General features: G+C 39.3%; 2 protein-coding genes across 3 annotated transcripts in view; one reads left to right on the top strand and one right to left on the bottom strand.

Moving 5' to 3' along the window:
* The window catches only part of CRADD (CASP2 and RIPK1 domain containing adaptor with death domain), a 193,832-nt gene that overhangs the window by 167,194 nt on the left and 6,682 nt on the right, over positions 1 to 19,956 (top strand). The window lies entirely within an intron of this gene.
* Positions 4,974 to 5,381, bottom strand: LOC129655285 (electron transfer flavoprotein regulatory factor 1-like). Its single transcript, XM_055585505.1, has one exon. It carries the CDS (start codon positions 5,378 to 5,380, stop codon positions 5,114 to 5,116), a length of 267 nt encoding a protein of 88 aa, XP_055441480.1. The 5' UTR covers position 5,381; the 3' UTR covers positions 4,974 to 5,113.

Below are 19,956 nucleotides of genomic sequence, written 5' to 3'. Positions count from 1 at the left end.
GTTGGGCAGTTTTTCATGTGTTCATTTGCCATCCATTTATCTTGTTAACTGAAATATATGTTCAAGTTTTTGCCCATTTCTAAATTAAGTTGTTTATTTTCTTATTAAGCTTAGAGAATACTTTGTCTATATACACTACATACAGCTCTTTATAAGATATATTGAGACCGCAGAAATGCACCTGGAGGTGGTTCCAAGGAACTCTAATTCTTTATCTCAGTGCAGAAAGAATTCACTGATAGGCAGTGATAGATAAGAACCAATTTATTAGAATAGGATGCTTGTGAGGTTTACAAGTGGGTAGGCAAGGGGGTGCTACCCCAAGAACTTAGTGGGTTACTGTTTTATAATCAAAGGACAAGTGGGGAGGGGGAGAAGACCACTCTTCCTCATTCTCGAGTAGATGTCAGGCTTCCATGATCAGTTTCTCCTCCACTATGGGCAGGGCAGTTTTCTTGTCCCTACACAGTCAAGCCTGGACTGTCGTGGTGCAATGGAAATGAGCAAAACAGTGGTAACATATACTAAAACACAGTAAATCATCTCAAGTTTCAGTGTAATATCACCTCTTCCTTATATTTTTGTTTTTACTATGCACAGACAAGTATATCCTAAGAATCATTAATTTACTGACCTCACCAGTCAGGATGTGGGTCTCATTCCACCATTGTTTCATTGTTTTTGGGGCTTGTCACATACTTCTGTTGCATGGTTTTGTTGCTAAGCAAGCTTGCTCGGTATTGTGATTAAGCAAACCTGCTTTCTTGACTGATCATTAATTTACAGCCATCTCCCATACTTTTTCCTTTATTTACAATCCCTTGGTGGGATTAACTGTTTAATCACCTATTTTGTCTCTTTACTCTGTCCCTGTCGATACGATTTGCATGTAGCTTGTCTCTTCATTCTCTTAACGGTGTCTTTCAAAGAGCAGAAATTTTGCATTTTGACAACATCCACTTTATCCATTTGTTTTTATATAGATCATGCTTTGGATGCTATTTGTAAGAAAACTTTATTTAAACTAAGGTTGCAAATGTGTTTTTCACCTGTTCTCTTCTGGAGATTATGTAGTTTTAGGTTTTTCATTTGGGTCTATGATCCGTTTTGAGTCCATTTTTGTATATGGCATGAAGTATGGATGGAACGCCTCTCTATTGTCGTGCGTATAGATAGCCAATTGAGTCAGCATCATCTGTTGCAAAGGCTGTCCTTTCTCCAGCGAATTGCCTTTGTTAACTTTGTTGAAAATCTGCTGTCCATAAAGGTGTAGATCTGTTTCTGGACTTTAGTATGTCCCATTGATCTGTTTGTCTGTCATTTTACTAATATCCCATTCTCTTCTTTTAGAATAAGTCTTGTAATCTGAGTGCTAAACAAAATTAAACTCGCATACATGACTAATATAGCAGCCTTACTTTGGTGTAAGTGTAACACATTTTCTTGCTTTCCTATGTAGTGTAATTTCTCTAACTTTGTTCTTTTTCAGCCTTACTTGGGCTGTCACATCGCCTTGTAAGTTTTAGACTCAGCTTGTCAATTTCTATTGTAAAATGTGCTGGGATTCTGATGGAGAATAGTTTTGATTGAGAGTTTTGGGTCTTTCAGGGCTTTCATGAGGATGTATCTGTGGGAGGAAGGTATTCAAGCATCACTTTTATATCTGAACAACTGGAATTTTGAGACCAATACAGCATTTAAAAAATTTTTCCACAGTCTTGCTTCCAAGTTTATTGAAAACCCACCTGTGCAAAATGGTGTTATTCAATGCCAGAGGATACAAGGAAAAATAAAGTGTTCTAATTTTGGTCCTTATTTCCTATGATTCTACGTGGTTTTTTGTTTTTTTTTTCTTTTCTTTTTTTCATCTCCTTCCATTGAGAGAGAAAGAGGATATAAAGACAGTTGTCTCAGGCAGCCTTTCACCTCTGGTAGATCACAGATATGGGAGGGTCTGTGCTTTCTTGAGTGAGACGGGTCCTTTTCACTATGCTCTCTTTCTTACCGCAGATGGTGGAGGCTCATTCACTCCACGTGCTTTTGTCCCATTGCTTGGTACAGGAGTCACAGATCACACACCTGTAGGACCCAGGAGGTCCTGTACATGGGAAAGCAGCCCAGCACCTGGGCTTTTACGAGCGCTGTGGAGAGAGCAGAGGTTCAGAGGTGACCAGCCTGAGGATGACTCTGGTGAATGGACAAGCAAAGCCACAAATCTGGAACTTTATGAAACCTCCCAATTTTCAAATGCTTTCGCTTTAGTTTTTTGTATTGCGCAGGCCAAATGAAACACATCTGCGGGCCAAATTCAGTCCATGAGCTCCCAGTGTGCAGCCTCTGATGGATGGGCTCTTTTATTTGCTTTCAGGATAAGCTCTTTCATCCGCTCCCTAAAGGATTTATTTCAACAATTGCTTAATGAGCATTTATGATGGGTCTGGAAGTACTCAGTACCCAGGAAATCAATCAAGGGTGAGGAGGGCCTTCTCACCCCTGTGCTCGAGGGGCTCCTGCTCCAGTGTGGAGCTCAAGTGTGGCACAGAGAACTATTCCAGCACCACCTCCTGTTCTCTCCTGAATCTGCCCATTCCCTGTGCCCTAACTGCCACTCAGGTCAGGCTTTATAAAGAAGGGCATGGTTGATTGTGCTTGGAGGAGTCCTGGAAGGCTTCTCTGAGGAGGTGACATGTGAGCTCATTATTGAATGCTGCTGCTGCTGCTAAGTCGCTTCAGTCGTGTCCTACTCTGTGCGACCCCAGAGATGGCAGCCCGTCAGGCTCCCCTGTCCCTGGGACTCTCCAGGCAAGAACACTGGAGCGGGTTGCCATTTCCTTCTCCAATGCATGAAAGTGAAAAGTGAAAGTGAAGTAACTCAGTTGTGTCTGACTCTTAGCGACCCAATGGACTGCAGCCTACCAGGCTCCTCCGTCCATGGGATTTGGCAGAGTAGCAATTAGCCAGCAAAATGCCCACTTGAACAGTGTTGCTACATGTTAGTGGAATGTGAAGTCACTTTAGTGGTTGCTGATCAGTATTAGAGCAAAATAAAATACAATAGGATAACATATAGAAAAGGTAAGAATTTTTTGTTTTGTTGAACTTTTCTTTCAGTTTCACACACATATATGTGCACATGCTTCTAATACATGTATGTTTGTTTGAAAAAATGTTAGTTAAAAAACAGAAAAACATAGTCTGGAAAATTTTTCATTTTGGGGAATGCTAAAAAGGAGATTAAAAGGAAATTTCTTAACAATGATCTTATAATTTCTGAGTTCCCTTCATAAATATGCCCCCAGATCGTTAACTTCAGCTGCTTATTTGCAGCTGTAAGCAGGCACTGAGTCCCTGCTGGGCTAGGCATCTGTAGATCACTTTCTTCAGAGCTCCATGGACAGTTAATTGTGAGAGTGAGCAAGTGACTTTAATTCCTTTCATTTTATTTTTTTCTTTGATGAAATAAATGAGTTGGTTTAGGTAGATAATTGTAAAGACCTAAGTGCTAAAGCTGAAACTCCAGTACTTTGGCCACCTCATGCAAAGAGTTGACTCATTGGAAAAGACTCTGATGCTGGGAGGGATTGGGGGCAGCAGGAAAAGGGGACGACAGAGGATGAGATGGCTGGATGGCATCACTGACTCGATGGACATGAGTTTGAGTGAACTGCGGGAGATGGTGGTGGACAGGGAGGCCTGGTGTGCTGTGATTCATGGGGTCGCAAAGAGCTGGACATGACTGAGCGACTGAACTGAACTGAAGTTCCACAGAGGTGCTTTAGACAAACTGCAGGCAATTTACCTAAATAGCCAAATTTGCCTACTGCTGAATAGCTAACACTAAAAGGTACCCAGTACATAATAGACCTCAAATGCTCACATGCTAAGTCACTTCAGTCGTGTCAGATTCCGTGTTACATGAACACTCTAGCCCGCCAGGCTTCTCTGTCAATGGGACTCTCCAGGCAAGAATACTAGAGTGGGTTACCATGCCCTCTCCAGGGGATCTTCCCCACCCAGGGATCAAATCTGCATCTCTTAGGTCTCCTGCATTGGCAGGTGGGTTCTTTACCACTAATGACACCTGGGAAGCCCCAGATGTCAGTATTTGCTAAATTAACATGTCTATCCTCTGAGTGCCCTTGCGTTTTATGTGATATTAGGCATATTTGAATTAAGTTGATAATTATTACTGAAATCATACTTTAGGCACACAATTTGAAATAATGCAAGTCCTAGAATATTTAAATTTTGCCGAGAATCACAAAATTCCAAATCCAAGAGGATTTTCTATAAGTGCTTTAGCTCTTGCTCGAAGCTAGTACTCCTGCATTTTGCCAGGTTAGTCTCCCACTGTGTGAGACTTTCTGAATGCATCCCCTGTATAAAATGTAACCACTCTGTATATATATATATATTTTTAGAATAACATAAATCATTACTTTTTATTGAAGAAGGTATTGATATACAACAGGTGATTTGTTTTAAGGCCCAAAGGCATCCAATTGCAAAATTAATACCGGAAATAATTAAATAGGCATATTATGTAATGCCAGTCACTGGTAGGCTGTTTCAAGTTCTTAACTCTACACATATTATTTCTACTAACTGCACTTAGACCATTACCAGACGCTGCTTCTTTCACAGCGAACACTGGATATGTGCTGTTGGCGTTTCACATGGGGTCAAAAATGAGCTCCTTTAAAAGTTAAGGGAAATAAACTTGCAAGAAATTATTCTGCTTAAGTGTTAAATGGCATTCTCTTTTCAGTAAAATGCAGAAATGAGCTAAGAATAATTGGCAAATTTTTCACTAAAACTTAAGTACATTATATTTTCATTCGAAATTGGGTGCTCATCAATTTTTAATAAGTAGTTTGCAATATTACATAGCTAAATTACTATAAAATTGACATTTAACATTAGTTAATTGTTATATAAAAATTGAGCATAAAGGTTGCTGATAAAGCAATAGAAGTTGAAACCTGTTTTAGTTCAGTAAGGCAGCTCAGGTATTTTTAACACAGTGTATATCTTGACACTTTAAAGTTATTTTTGTCATAGCTGGTACATAAACAGCTGGCACTGATCTTCAGTCAAATGATAGTAATACTGATCATTTAGTTTTGTTGGTATCTGAGTAATAGCGTTGTTTCATAGCTCTGTATTTCCTAAGGAAGTATAATGCTTCTAGTTCTTTCATTACAAATTTGCCCCTTTCAATAAGTTCTTTGATCTTCTCTGGGTCCTTCACATCTTTGTTTTTAAGGAAAACATTCTTCAGACACCTTTTGAAATAGTCTGCTCCTTTTGGATAGTCTCGTCCAAGATACAGCAGATTCTTATAAAGATTCAATACTTCTCCTCTTAAAGGATTGGCCATTTTCACTTATCATGGAAAATATCCACTTTTATATGTAATATACCCTTTAGAAGATCTGCTTAGAGGTTGCAGCTTAGAGACTTTGGGGCTTCACTGCTGCTGCTGCTAAGTCGTTTCAGTTGTGTCCGACTCTGTGCGACCCCTGAGACGGCAGCCCACCAGGCTCCCCCATCCCTGGGATTCTCCAGGCAAGAACACTGGAGTGAGTTGCCATTTCCTTCTCCCGCTCTGTATATTTTTAAACTAAAGTCTTAAAGTTATTTCTTGGGAACTGTGATGTCCCAGATATGTGCTTGGTCCTCGCCGTGAATAAGATAGGCACAGTTTTCTACCTCACTAGAGCTCATAGTTCACCATAGTAGACACCAAATTCTTCCTTTCACGTGGAGTTCACATGCGCTTACAGGTTAACCTTTTTGGGGAGACCTTGCATTCAGGCTTTGCCTGCTTCCCTGTCCCTATAATATGCAATCAGGTCATTGACTTAGAAGGGATCTGTCTGACTAATACAAATCTGTGAAACTATCGTCTCCCTTCTTCCTGATTCCAAAATTATGTACAGTACTTGGAACTAACATTGTGCTCAGTTTTTCTTTTTGTTCTTTTTTCCTAGAGTTATATTGCATGTGCAGTCAATTAAAACATAAGGGTCTTTTCCAATGAGTCAGTTCGTCACATCAGGTGGCCAAAGTATTGGAGTTTCAGCTTCAGCATCTGTCCTTCCAATGAATATTCAGGACTGATTTCCTTTAGGATGGACTGGTTGGATCTCCTTGCAGTCCAAGGGACTTTCAAGAGTCTTCTCCAACACCACAGTTCAAAAGCATCAATTCTTCAGTGCTCAGCTTTCTTTATAGTCCAACTCTCACATCCATACATGACTACTGGAAAAACCATAGCTTTGACTAGATGGACCTTTGTTGGCAAAGTAATGTCTCTGCTTTTTAATATGCTGTCTAGGTTGGTCATAACTTTTCTTCTAAGGAGCAAGCGTCTTTTAATTTCATGGCTGCAATCACCATCGGAGAAGGCAATGGCACCCAACTCCAGTACTCTTGCCTGGAAAATCCTATGGACGGAGGAGCCTGGTGGGCTGCAGTCCATGGGGTCGTGAAGTGTCGGACATGACCAAGCAACTTCACTTTCACTTTTCACTTTCATGCATTGGAGAAGGAAATGGCAACCCACTCCAGTGTTCTTGCCTGGAGAATCCCAGGGACAGAGGAGCCTGGTAGGAGGCCGTCTATGGGGACACGCAGAGTCGGACATGACTGAAGCGACTTAGCAGCAGCAATCACCATCTGCAGTGATTTTGGAGCCCCCCAAAGTAAAGTCTCTCACTGTTTCCACTGTTTTCCCATCTATTTCCCATGAAGTGATGGGACTGGATGCCATGATCTTAGTTTTCTGAATGTTGAGTTTTAAGCCAACTTTTTCATTCTCCTCTTGCACTTTCATCAAGAGATTCTTTAGTTCTTCTTCACTTTCTGTTATAAGGGTGATGTCATCTGTGTGTCTGAGGCTATTGATATTTCTCCCAGCAGTCTTGATTCCAGCTTGTTGTGCTTCATCCACCCCAGCATTTCTCATGAACTCTGCATATAAGTTAAATAAGCAGGGTGACAATATACAGCCTTGGCGTACTCCTTTCACTATTTGGAACCAGTCTGTTGTTCCATGTCCAGTTCTAACTGTTGCTTCCTCATCTGCATACAGGTTTCTCAAGAGGCAGGTCAGGTGGTCTGGTATCCCTATCTCTTTAAGAATTTTCCAGAGTTTGTTGTGGTCCACACAGTCAAAGGCTTTGGCATAGTCAATAAAGCAGAAATAGATGTTTTTCTGGAACTCTCTTGCTTTTTCGATGAGCCAGTAGATGTTGGCAATTTGATCTCTGGTTCCTCTGCCTTTTCTAAATCCAGCTTGAACATCTGGAAATTAATGTTTCACATACTGTTGAAGCCTGGCTTGGAGAATTTTGAGCATTACTTTACTAGCATGTGAGATGAGTGCAATTGTGCGGTAGTTTGAGCATTCTTTGGCATTGCCTTTCTTTGGGATTGGAATGAAAACTGACCTTTTCCAGTCCTGTGGCCACTGCTGAGTTTTCCAAATTTGCTGGCCCTGATGCTGGGAAAGATTGAAGGCAGGAGGAGAGGATGACAGAGGATGAGATGGTTGGATGGCATCACCGACTTGATGGACATGAGTTTGAGTAAGCTCTGGGATTTGGAGATGGACAAGGAGGCCTGGAGTGCTGAAGTCCATGGGGTCACAAAGAGTCAGACATTACTGAGTGACTGAACTGAACTGAACTGAAAACATCTGAACCTTTTCTCCTAAACTGCATTTGAGGCCAGTTGAAAACAGACTGTATCTTTTTTTTTTTTTTAACCTCACCACGTGGCATATAGGATCTTAGTTCCCTGACCAGAAATCAAACCTGTGCTCCCTGAATTGGAAGGCAGAGTCTTAACCACTGGACCACTGGTGAAGTCCTCAGTCTGTATCTTTATAATTGTTTTTTTAAGTTTGGTAGGATGTCGCATTTATCCCAAAACAAATTAAATCTTGTTGGTATCATTCCATCAATCTATCCAAATTATTTTGATTTTTTGATTATATCAGTCAGTGCATTAACTGTCCCTTCCAGTTGTGGGAAGGCAGCAAATTAAAAAGCCTGCCTTCTCTTTCTCTCCCTAGGTTGCTGATAAGAAGACCAAGTTTCATTTTTAAGATTATTATTGTGTCATAGCTTTGAAAGGTTTTGCTTGGCAAATTTACATGACCTTCATCCTTTTTTAAATCTTTGGTCTTATCACCAAGCCACACAACCCTGCTGAACTCCCATCAAAGGAACATACTTTTGATGCCTAAAGTCAGGTTCTGTAAGCGCTCCTTAATGGTGATCTTGTCCTCGTAAGTAGGTTTTAGGACCAAGAAGGAAAACATGAATCTATCAGATATGTTACTTTATAATTCTCATATACAACTGGAAGCTTCTTAAACTAACTCTCCTTATTGACCAGGGGCCAGCAGCAAAGACAGAATCAAGTGACATGAGGGCAGCTTGTTTTCTTCAGTTTGGGTATCAGTTTAAATATTTATCTATCTGATCTTGAGAACGAAAATAAATTTACAGATACTTCTAAATAATTTTGAACATTTGGGAGAACAATCATCTGTGGGAAATACTGTGATTAAGGAGTTCATTTTCCCCATTTAGAAAAAAAAAGCCTCAAAACTTTATATCCTTATCATGCAACTTCCGTATGAATGGCTTTAATATCATCTGCTAGTAGACCATAGGAGAAGGCAATGGCACCCCACTCCAGTGTTCTTGCCTGCAGAATGCCAGGGACGGGGGAGCCTGGTGGGCTGCCGTCTCTGGGGTCGCGCAGAGAGGGACACGACTGAGGCGACTCAGCAGCAGCAGCCGCAGCCGCAGCCCATAAAAACCAGTGTTGTCATTGATGTTGAAAATCTACATTTAGTCATCCGTGCACTCTGAGTAACTGACAGGGTACTTTGGAATTTTGTCTGTCAACAGCTACACTGTTTTCAAGTTGGAAAGGTAGTTTTTTAAGTACATGTTTCAATAAACCAAGTAATTTTTTGCCATCTGCCAATGAATTTGTGATTCAGAAACAGGGCCACATTATGAAATTTCATGGACTGGAGGCACTGCTGATTCTGTGGGCCTTTTCCTCCATAAAAAAGTATGAAAAAAGTACAGTTAACAACTGGGTTAGTATAAAGATAAATATATTCACCTGGATGGGAGAGCAGTTTAGGGGAGAATGCATACATGTATATGTATGGCTGAGTTCCTTTGCTGTCCACCTGAAATTACCACAGCATTGTTGATCGGCTGTATTCCAATACAAAATAAATGTTTTTTTTATTAAATAGTTGCATTTATATTAGTATTATATATTCAAATATTTTCTTTGACCTGAAGTTCACTTTTTTCTTCTGATTTTCAAAGAAATTAAAACATTTTCATGGGTCCCCAAAAGTACTGTGGGCTCTCTCAGCACCATTCCCACTGTGCATAATGGGTAACAACTCAGATTAGAAGTTGTATTTCCTCTTCAATTTATTAATTGTATTTTTTGCATTTAACGTCCATATCTTTTTAATGGGAAAAACCAAATCTGTTTCCATAGTACACCTCTGTTAAACTCAATAAGCACTGCATATTTGGTGGGAATGACCTGTATCAGCAAGATATGTCTCAAAAATGGGTAGAATAGAAATGTATGTCCTTTACATACCTGATTCAAACTAGCTGCCTGGCCTGAAGCTGTCAGCATTTACGCATTCTATCATTTCAGATAGTGCTAAGTCTGCGTGCTAAGTCACTTCAGTTGTGTCTCACTCTGTGCGACCCTCTGGGCTGTGGCCCACCAGGCTCATCTGTCCATGGGATTCTCCACGCAAGAATACTGGAGTGGGTTGCCTTGCTCTCCTCCAGGGATCTTCCTGACCCAGAGATTAAACCTGCATCTCTTATGTCTCCTGCATTGGCAGGCGGGTTCTTTACCACTGGCGCGATCTGGGAAGCCCATACAGTGTATAACAATCATGAAATAGCATTCCTTTAATCCCTCTTCCTTTCCTGGTGCCATATATATATAAAAAAAAAAATCTCTTTTGCCATCTGGTGATTTTAAGGCTTGATAGTAGAAGGCCAAGTGTTGTTTCTAATTCATTCAGATTCTAATGATTCTACTGTGTTTAAAGAAGTGATACATGCTTATTATTTAAAAAATTGAAGGAATGCAGAAAAGTAAAAAGAAAAAGATAAAAAAAAAATCCTAACACTCAGAAATAAGCCTCATTAAGTGAACATCCTGTTGGACATCTGACATCTCTCTAAACTTGTTTGCAGATGAAAAAAATGGATGGATGGATGATAGGTAGGTAGATAGATTGAAATGCTTTCATTAAAGTAGAATCATATACTGCTGATTTTTTAATTTTAAAACTAATGTATTTAATTTTATTTGAAGTTAACTGGATAAAAAGAAACTAAGTAAGAATTAAGAAATTACTAAAATTTATTTTTTTTTTAAATTTTATTTTATTTTTAAACTTTACAAAATTGTATTAGTTTTGCCAAATATCAAAATGAATCTGCCACAGGTATACATGTGTTCCCCATCCTGAACCCTCCTTCCTCCTCCCTCCCCATACCATCCCTCTGGGTTGTCCCAGTGCACCAGCCCCAAGCATCCAGTATCGTGCATTGAACCTGGACTGGCAACTCGTTTCATACATGATATTATACATGTTTCAATGCCATTCTCCCAAATCTTTCCACCCTCTCCCTCTCCCACAGAGTCCATAAGACTGTTCTTTAAATAAACATTTCTTTTTTTGCACAGTAGGAGATGTTATTTTTTTCCCCCCTTAGGTTAAGAAAAGAGATGATGAACTTGATGTTTCTGGTTCTGGCTTTTCTTTTTCTCCAAGTGTATTTCTTGGTAGATCTTATTGGTGTTCACCCAATTCTCTCCCGTTCTGGAGTACAGGAGAATTGCATTTTCCTTACTCCCTTCAAGTTATGTATGATCTTATGACTGGCTTTAGCTGCACAACGTGAGCAGAAATGACTTGCATCACTTACAGATGGTTGTATTTAATTGCCAGATCTCCAGTCTCTCACCCCTTCGCTCCTTGTCTTGTTGAGCATGGACATTTATGTGATTTGTGAATGTGGAGGAGCATAATGCCAGTGTGGATATGGAATGCAATGCCAGCTCAGGGAGGCGCTGCCCTAAAGAGTCCTGCGAGGCTGTGGTGGATGGCGTGTGAGTGAGACATGGACTCTTCTTCCGTTAAGTCATGAGACTCAGGGCTTATTTACTGCCACAGGCTGTCCTGCCTGCTGCTGTCTCCATCTCAGACCATAGGGATTTCCCCGCCATGATAAATGAGCACACAGGCGCTCGCACTCTCCTTCCTTCCTCCCGTCTAGAGTTTGGTTTATTACATCGTTATTTTCATGCAGTCAGAGTATTTAGTGTTTACATTCCACAGTATTCTATCATCTAGCCTTGATTTTGATTGGTTATATTACTGTTTTCATATAATCAAGACATGTAACATTATGTTCTGTTCAGTTGTTTAAAATTAGTTTTATACTTAAATAAATTCAATATCCAGTACTGATCTTTTTACTGTGGCTTTCAAATCACCGTTTTCAAGAAGCAAGTCAAGGGGTTTAGAGGAGACTGTCTGGTAGGAAAATGTTCCACTCAAGAAAAGAGGAATATTTTTATCATTTGCATTGCTGAAGTTGTTGTTACATGGTGATATGAAAAGCAGACTGATTTTTTAGTGGTTTTATTTCTAATTTTAAATTCTCTATAAACAATGCTTTCTTTATTGCTTGCATCTGAAGCAAACCATTTCCATCTGCCCATGCTTCACTTGCCACTGTTGATATTTTTATTTTATTCATTGCACTGACTAAATTGTCAAGACTTTTAAAGGAGGGCTCAAAATGAAAGTGAATTCTTACGTTGTTTTTATGTTCTACAATATCTACTGATTATCTTTCTATTTGAAAATCATCTTGGCTAAGAATAATATTCAGAGACTACACTTTATCCCCCTTAAACATTTTTGTGAAATTGCTTTGTCTTTTGCATTTAAAGCACTGTGAAGAAATTTGACTTTATCCTTGTATACAACTTGCTTTTTCTTTCTACTTGAAGAATTATATTTTGGAACTGGAAATTCAATTATTTAGCCAGAATATGTCTCATAGTTGGTTATTCTATGTCAGTTTTTTTTCTTAAAACAGAGTTTGCTCTTTCAACGTAGAGATTAGATTCCATTGTGTATCCATTTTAGGGATATTTTCTTGTGTTAGATTTTTGAATACTTTGGGGTGGATTTTCTACTTCAGGAATACCCATCAACCTTTTAATGGACTGTATTTTTCTGTCCTCTATCTAGCATTTTTCTCTAATTGCTTTAAATTCTGCCTTGATTTCAAGTCTTTCCTGAATATGAATAATTTGGAGTCATGTTACTGCTATTCTTTGGTATTTCTAATTTATGTATTAGTTTATAGGTGATGCTATTTGGTCATCAATTTATCATTTTAGTATGACAAGCTTCCTTTAAAATCTCATTTTGTTATTTGATTATCTCATTGCTAAGTTCTTGTTTTTACTATATTCATGTTTCTATTATGCTTTTAAGTTATTCTACAACAAATTACTTTCTTTTATTCCTTGAGGATCATGAACTTTTATCTTTTTTTTTTTTTTAATATAATGTCCCCTTTAAAAATCACTTGTTATGGTAGAATGTTAGTTGCTGTGCTGTTTCATTCCATCTTGCCCATGTTTGGGCAGCCATGCTCAGCCTTTGGTGCTGTAACAGACTGGAGTGGTTTCTCCTTGGCACTCCTGTAACCCTCTATCTGTTGCCCCTTGAGGACTGGATATTTCCTATTCTGTCCACTTCCTTTAGCTTAAGGGCACACACCGGCAGAAGAGTTGGGTAGAGGATTGAACTCATCTAAGTTGCTTGTGTGGGCCACATGGTAACACCCGTGCCCTGCAGTGTCTCTCCTGAGACCCTGTGAAATGTCTCATCACTTCTTCCAAGAACAACAGTCTGTTGTGGTTGTTCATGTTTCTGATCTTCCCATCCTTCCCTGTGGCAATTACCACCCCCAGTCTACTGAAGTCATAGGAGAGAAAGTGAGAAGAAAACCCACATAATTCATTTTTCCTTTCCAGATTTGGGGATGTCAGTCTTTCTCTTAAAGTTGAGTTTGATGCAACTTCAGAGAGGTTTTGGAGTGTGGTTCTGCCATTTTTTTGGGGGGGGGAGGGGAATGGCTTCTTTTCATTACCTTTTATTTCCTTAGATACTAGTGGGTTGGAACCAGAGTATTTACCCAGAAGCCATCTTGGGGTCTGTCAGTGGTTCTGACTCTCTTAAACATCGATGTAGAGGGAAGAGTCCCTTGTGGCCCAGTTCAGACAAAGAATGGGAACCTGCACACCCTTAACCTTGACAATATCTTACTGTTATAAAGTTGCCCCTGCCTTTTAAAAATCTGTGTTCACTCCCAGATAATACAATAGTTTCTTTAGTTTTTAAGTGCTAAGTAACTAAAAGTAGGCACTCTTGGTAATACTGTAGCCATAGAAAACACAACCCAATGAATATGTTGTAATTGTAATGGATCATTCCATTTAATTAGTCCATTTATCCAACAGTGTTCATTTATGTAGTGAGTGCCTACTATGTTCTGTTCTTGGTGCCTAGGATACAACATTGAACATCACTGAACAAAACAGAAAACATTTCCCTTCCTGTGAGGAGCTTATATTATGGCAGGGATGGGATTTGTGTGTGGAGTGGGGAGAGTCAGCAACAGCAAATATAGCACATCCTTAGAATACATGGTATGTTTGAAGGTGATACGGGGATAAGGGGGAATCACAGAGTGGAATGGGAGTTGTAAGTGGGAATCGGGCGGTCAGACAGGCTTCCATCGAGAAGTCACATTTGATGGAGGGAGTCAGAGAAAGAGTATTCCAGGAAGAGGGACCAGCGAGCACAAGACCCTTAAGGTTCCAGGCAGCCTGCTTTTTCAGAGCAGGATGAATGGTAAATTGATGGAGATGGGTCAGGTCTGTGCAAGTATGTGAGACAAATGAGTGGCTCAGCAAGTTGTAACATGAACTTTTAAAGTTTTTAATACTTTTTGAATAAATTTACTATACCAATGTTCAATTAACTTTTTCTTTTCTTTTTTTTTTTAACTATAGAAAGATAAATTTCCATGAGCAATATTTTAAAAGCAGAAACAAGCCATAAAACATCACTAAAACCCCCAAAATCTTGGTTCTCTTTTAGAAGACAAGTAGGGGAAAATGATGAGACCTGCAGGAAATAAAATTCCTTTTTAAAAAGATAGTGTAATATGTCATATCTAAATAAGACCTTGGAAATCATCTGGTTTTGCCTTTTAACAAATGAGAAAACAAGAGAGCCTAAATGATATAGTCAGTTTTATAGCAAGTTGGTGGCAGATTTGAATTTAGATAGTAGCCAGGCCTGCTCATTCTTAGCCCAGAGCTCTGTCCACCCTGCCTCCCTTCTTTTAACTCAGTGAGAACTCAATTATTGCTAATAGTCTTGTCATTGACCTTCCACAGACTCGATGGTGAAATCAAGTTTTCCATGACAAATAGGTATGACTTACTTGCATTTTGCAGTAGGACCTTCATCTAGCTGGAAATCAGTTTTAGACCAGTTTATTAATATTTCTGCACCTCTCTGGACACCTGATTGTTCTCTGTGATTATCTACCAGAACAAGTGGCTCTAATTACTTTTCTTTTCAAAGTGCTTTTCTTTCATTTCCAGGCAGCCAGTCCCTGACCCAGAGGGATTTCTCTGCAGGACCATTGCCTGCAGGGACCCAGATTAACATGTGGGCCCTGGGAGGTGGCCTGTCATGCAGTTTTGTCAGCCTGGCAGCCTCCCCACATTTCCTTCCCTTCCATAACTAACTATTCTGTCTTATACATTGTTTTATTTGTGTATGTTTTTTATAAATGGTGTTGTTTTAGACATGGATATTAAAATTCACATTGTTGTGGAGATCATTCTTTTAACACTGGCTTTAGTTCATCCTTTCTGACTGCACAGTATTCTCTATGTGCTCCTTCATATTTATCTATCGTTTCCCTCGTAATGAGCTCTTATGTTGATTCCAGCTCCTTTCTTCCCAGTGTTACTTGATATAAACCACTTCATACACAGCCCCTCATGGATCTGAACGGGAGTTCTTCTGAGATATATAAGCCCCAAAACAGGGTTGCTGGGTTACAAGGCTTATGTATATATGTTTCCTAACACAGATTATTTAGCCTTGTGCAAACAGTCTTGTACATATCCCTTATCAATCTTTTTCAGAATTTTTCTTGGGTACATACACCATGGAACAAGGTTATATACTATATTCCGTTTTATTCACATGGCTGACTTGTTTTTATTGATGGAGTGGCTGCCCAGTCTTCATTCTTATCAGCAGTGAATAAAATTTCATACTCTGACACATCCCAGTCAAAATTTGTATTGTCTAGGTTTCTATGCATATCAAGTAATTTATCATTGCTATTTCATTTGTTATTTCTTAAATTTCTGCATTTGAGCATCTCTTTATATATTCGCTTTCACATTTCCTCTAATTCCAATCACCGGGCCATTTCTTTGTCCTTTTGCTTTTGGAGGTTCTTATCTTTTTTCCTATGGTTTCAGGAGTACCTTATAAATCCAGAGATTATGTCCCCTTTGGTTTTAGACATCAATAGATGTCTTTTCCCATTCTGCTCTGTCAACTTGAATCATAATCTCCTTTGATGTAAAAAGGTTTATCTGATCATCTTTGGGGTATTCACTTAAAAAGTCACTTCCAGTGTGAGAGAGGGATAAATTAGGAGCTTGGGATTAGCATATACACACTGCACTATATAAAATAGATAACCAACAAGGACCTACTGTATAGCACAAGAAACTGTACTCAATGTTTTATAATAACCTATAAGGGAAAAGAAAAAAGAATACACACACACATGTAGAACTGAATCACTGTGCTGTACACCTGAAATTAGCACAACACTGTAAATTAACTGTACTTCAATTTTAAAAAAATAATACATTGTTTTTCCTTAAACTCAAAATAAAGACCCGTTTCCACCACAGGTCATAAAGATACTCCAGTGTTATTTTCCATTAAGTTTATACTTTTGCCTTTTATGTTTGGGCCTTTTATCCACATGACTCTGTCACTGTTTATGGTGTGATATAAAAGTCCAGTTTCTTTTTATGTAGAATTAGCTAGTTTTCCCCAGTTTGGAGAAAGCCTCTCCTTACCCCATTATGAAATTTTAATTGTCATTATAAGCATTCTCCTCTTTATGTCATAATAATGTCTTCCCAGCCAGCACAAGAATAACTCTCCATTTATTCAAATCTTGCTTTATATCTTTTAATAAAGGCTTAAAAATTTCCCCACAGAGGTCTTATGTGATCTTTGCTAATTTAATTCTAGATTCTATGTAGTTTTTGTGTTTATTTTCTTTTGTATTTGATTATTGCTATAAGGTTTTGTTGTTTTGTTGATTGCTGTTTTGTTGATTTTTGTTTTGAGTTGATCTTGTATCTGACAATTTTGCTCAACCCTCTTATTCTAATGAATTGTCTATTGATACAGGCCTTTTTCTACTTATTAGGTCATATAGTCTCAAAATGCTTCCCTTCAAGTGCTAATACATAATTTCTTTGTCTTTCTTTACAGCATTGGACAGGACTGTCTACTACTGTATTCAATAGTAATATAGTAGTTCTAGTGGGCATATTTCTTCCCATTCTTAGAGGGGATACATTTTAAAGTTCATTAAATCAAATGCTTATTGAAGGTTTTTATAATTTTATTGTTTTAAAGACTGCTTATATTTCTAGTTTTTGAAGAAAATTAATGATAAATAAGTATCAAATTTCATCAAATCTCTTTTTTTCATCTATTAAAATAATGAATTTTCTCTTTTGACTGTTGATATGTTGAATTAATTGGTAAATTTTATGATGTTGAGATTATTATAATCCTGAGATAAATTCTACTTGTTTACAATATATTCTTTTAAATAGTTGTTAAACCTGTTAAAAAAGCTTCTCTTCCATAACTCTTTTAAGTTTTATTTATTATTTTATTCCTGGCTGCGCTGGGTCTGCGTTGCTATGCAGACTCTTCTCTACTTGTGGCAAGTGAGGGCCACCCTCCAGGTGCAGTGTGCGGGCTTCCCACTGCAGTGGCCTCTCTTGCTGTGGACCATGGGCCCTCGGGCTTGCAGCCTTCAGCACTTGCAGCACGTGGGCTCAGTAGCTGTGGCGTACAGGCCCAGCTGCTCCGCAGCACGTGGGACCCTCCTGGACTGAGGGATCCAACCTGTGTTTCCTGCATCGGCTGGCATATTCTTCACCACTGAGCCACCAGGCACCCCTATTTTAAATATATTAAAAAAAACTCAAATAGTTACTATTTAGGATTTTCACATCTAAAATTATAACTGAAGTGAGCCTCTGATTTTTCTTTTTTCTCCTTGTTGCTTGGGATAAAAAGTACAGGAGTCTAATAAAATGGACTACATAGTTTTCATTCTTTTTGTATTTTCTGGAACAACTTACATGAGATAGGAAATGAAATGTTCCATGAATGTTTGATACAACTAATGTAAAAAACCATTGGAGCCCAGGGCTCTTTAGGGCTTTGATTACCACTTCGGTGTGTTTGAAACTTTGGTTTATTCAAGTTTTCTATTTTGTTCTATACCAGCTTTGGTATTTTATATATTCCTAGTAATATATCACCCCATCTACATTTTAAGAATTTATTAGTATACTTGTAAGTGTTTATAGATCATTGCACAGCAATTTTCAAATTCCTCTCACCCCATGAGATGATTTAATTCCTTTCCTGTTGGCTTTGGTCTTGGCCACATGTCTTGCTCTGGTCCATGGCACATTAGTAGATTTGACCTGAGCAGAGGCCTTAAATGTCCTTGAGGCAGGGTTTTTAGCCTTTTCTCCTAAAAAGTGGCTATACTAGAAGGGTACAGTCTCTTAGCTCAACTTTTTTTTTTTCTCCTGGTCCAGCAAACCTGAAGCATATGGCACTTCCATCAGTGAGTTAAGGAGTGTGATATGTATCACCAGCTCTCCAAAGAAATGTGTATGGTTTTTCAAAGTACTACCCCATTTGCAACTGAGTCACTTTATAAAGCACTCATATGTGCTTACAAAACCTCCAGTTGTACCTCCAAATAACAGGTTTAAAAGGGAGGTCTATAGTTATATCCTTTGCAGTAATTCTAGACCCCTTACTGCACCTTTATCTGACTTTTCCAGCAGCCATTTACATGTCTGCCATGCCTCTCCCTTACTCCATGGCCTTCAGTCTTTGAACTGTGCTTTTGAACTCTGTATAGGTCCTCTTCTCAGGTCACTGTTAAGGTGGCCACATATTGTAGGATGCAGGGTACAAAGCAGAGGTCAACCGGGCAGGACACTGGGCCTGTGGACTTTCCCTCACCAGCCAGGGTAGAGCAGAGAGTGCTGTCTGCACAGAGGTTTGTTGGAGGTGATGACTTTTTTCTGTAACAAGTCAGAAACACGTAGCTATTAGAGAAGGTGAGTTGCAAACTTGACTTGGATAACCTTTTGATTTTAAGAATGTCATCAGTTACTGGAAAAGTATACATGAAGTTCCATATTGTGCTGAGCAAGGGGCTAGTTTGTAAAGGAAGGACACAGAAGTACGAGACATGGTCTCTGCCAATAAGGAGCTTGAGAGACAGTGATGTCATGTAAGAAACAAAAAAGCTGTATGGAAGTGTTTAAGATTTAAGCCCAGAGCAGCTATGGTTAGCCACAAGTGTGGGAAGAAGAGATAGTGGTAGAGAAGGGGAATCACCATGCACATTTCATTCATGTCATGACCACAGAGTTGGAAGGTGGAGGGGAGGCGGCGGGGAGGTGGGCAGATGGCGGTGGGTGAGTACTGCAGGTGTTCATCCCTTCAAATGGATTTTCATCATGGTAGATGGGTTTGTCAACAAGTGATATTTCTTTTGAAACAGGCAAGTTTTAACTTCACCAAGAATGGGATTAAAGGATTGCATGAAAGAGACAGGATCTATGTAAGGGAGAACAGTTGTCAGTATAAAAGGAGTTAGCTGCCTGCCTAGGATTTTTTTTTTTTTTTTAAAGGATGGACATTCTTCTGCCCCAGTATCTGGTGGTTCTTAACCAGGGGTAGTACTGCCTCGCTCCAGGGCACGTGGACACGTGTGCTCAGGCTGGGATGGGGATGTTACTGACACTTAGTAGGTGTAGGCCAGGGGCGCTCCAGACCCTGCTGTGCACTGGGGACAGCCCCGCATGATGGATTGTCCTGCCTGAGATGCCAGTAGCTCACTTGTTGAGAAACACTGGACTTCCCAAGCTTCAGTCACTTCTGTTCTACTTATACAATTCCTGCCTTATTTTTGTATCACCTGTATTGCTAATTTAATGCTGTTATTTAAACCTACTTTCTATTTTTAAAACTTATGTGGTTTTTTTTTTTTTTTTGGTCTGTTACTTTTTGGTCATTCTACATCTGCTTTTTAATTTACTTGCCTTAATCCTTGCAATCATGGGTTTGAAATGCTATTTGTACTTTCCTAACCATGTTAAGACAGATACATGACTGTTCTAATACAAAATGTTCCCCTGTGTACCCCCGGCATCATCTTGCCCACCAGTGGTGTGCACATCAAGCATCGAGGAACAGTGGCCAGATGGTCACAGTGGATTAATTTCTAGCTTGACCTGATTTGATGTAGTATGTCCTTGGGAGTTGACACTACCGCCTTAGGGCTCTCGTTTTTAATTAACCTCATATTCCGCAGAATTCATGAGCTGGAAGGGCTTCATGAGGATACTTTTCCAGACAGAGGTCAGACGATCCAAACAGCTGTTATTCTGTGTGTGTGTGTG

This window comes from Bubalus kerabau, chromosome 1 (assembly GCF_029407905.1).
Source record: "Bubalus kerabau isolate K-KA32 ecotype Philippines breed swamp buffalo chromosome 1, PCC_UOA_SB_1v2, whole genome shotgun sequence".
NCBI classification, from domain to species: Eukaryota; Metazoa; Chordata; class Mammalia; order Artiodactyla; family Bovidae; genus Bubalus; species Bubalus kerabau.
Note: the sequence above shows the minus strand (reverse complement) of the source record. Positions and strands in the feature narration are given on the sequence as shown.

What these genes read in the sequence shown, in the direction of transcription:
- LOC129655285 (XM_055585505.1), bottom strand. Translation starts at nt 5,380, where the DNA reads ATGGCCAATCCTTTAAGAGGAGAAGTATTGAATCTTTATAAGAATCTG.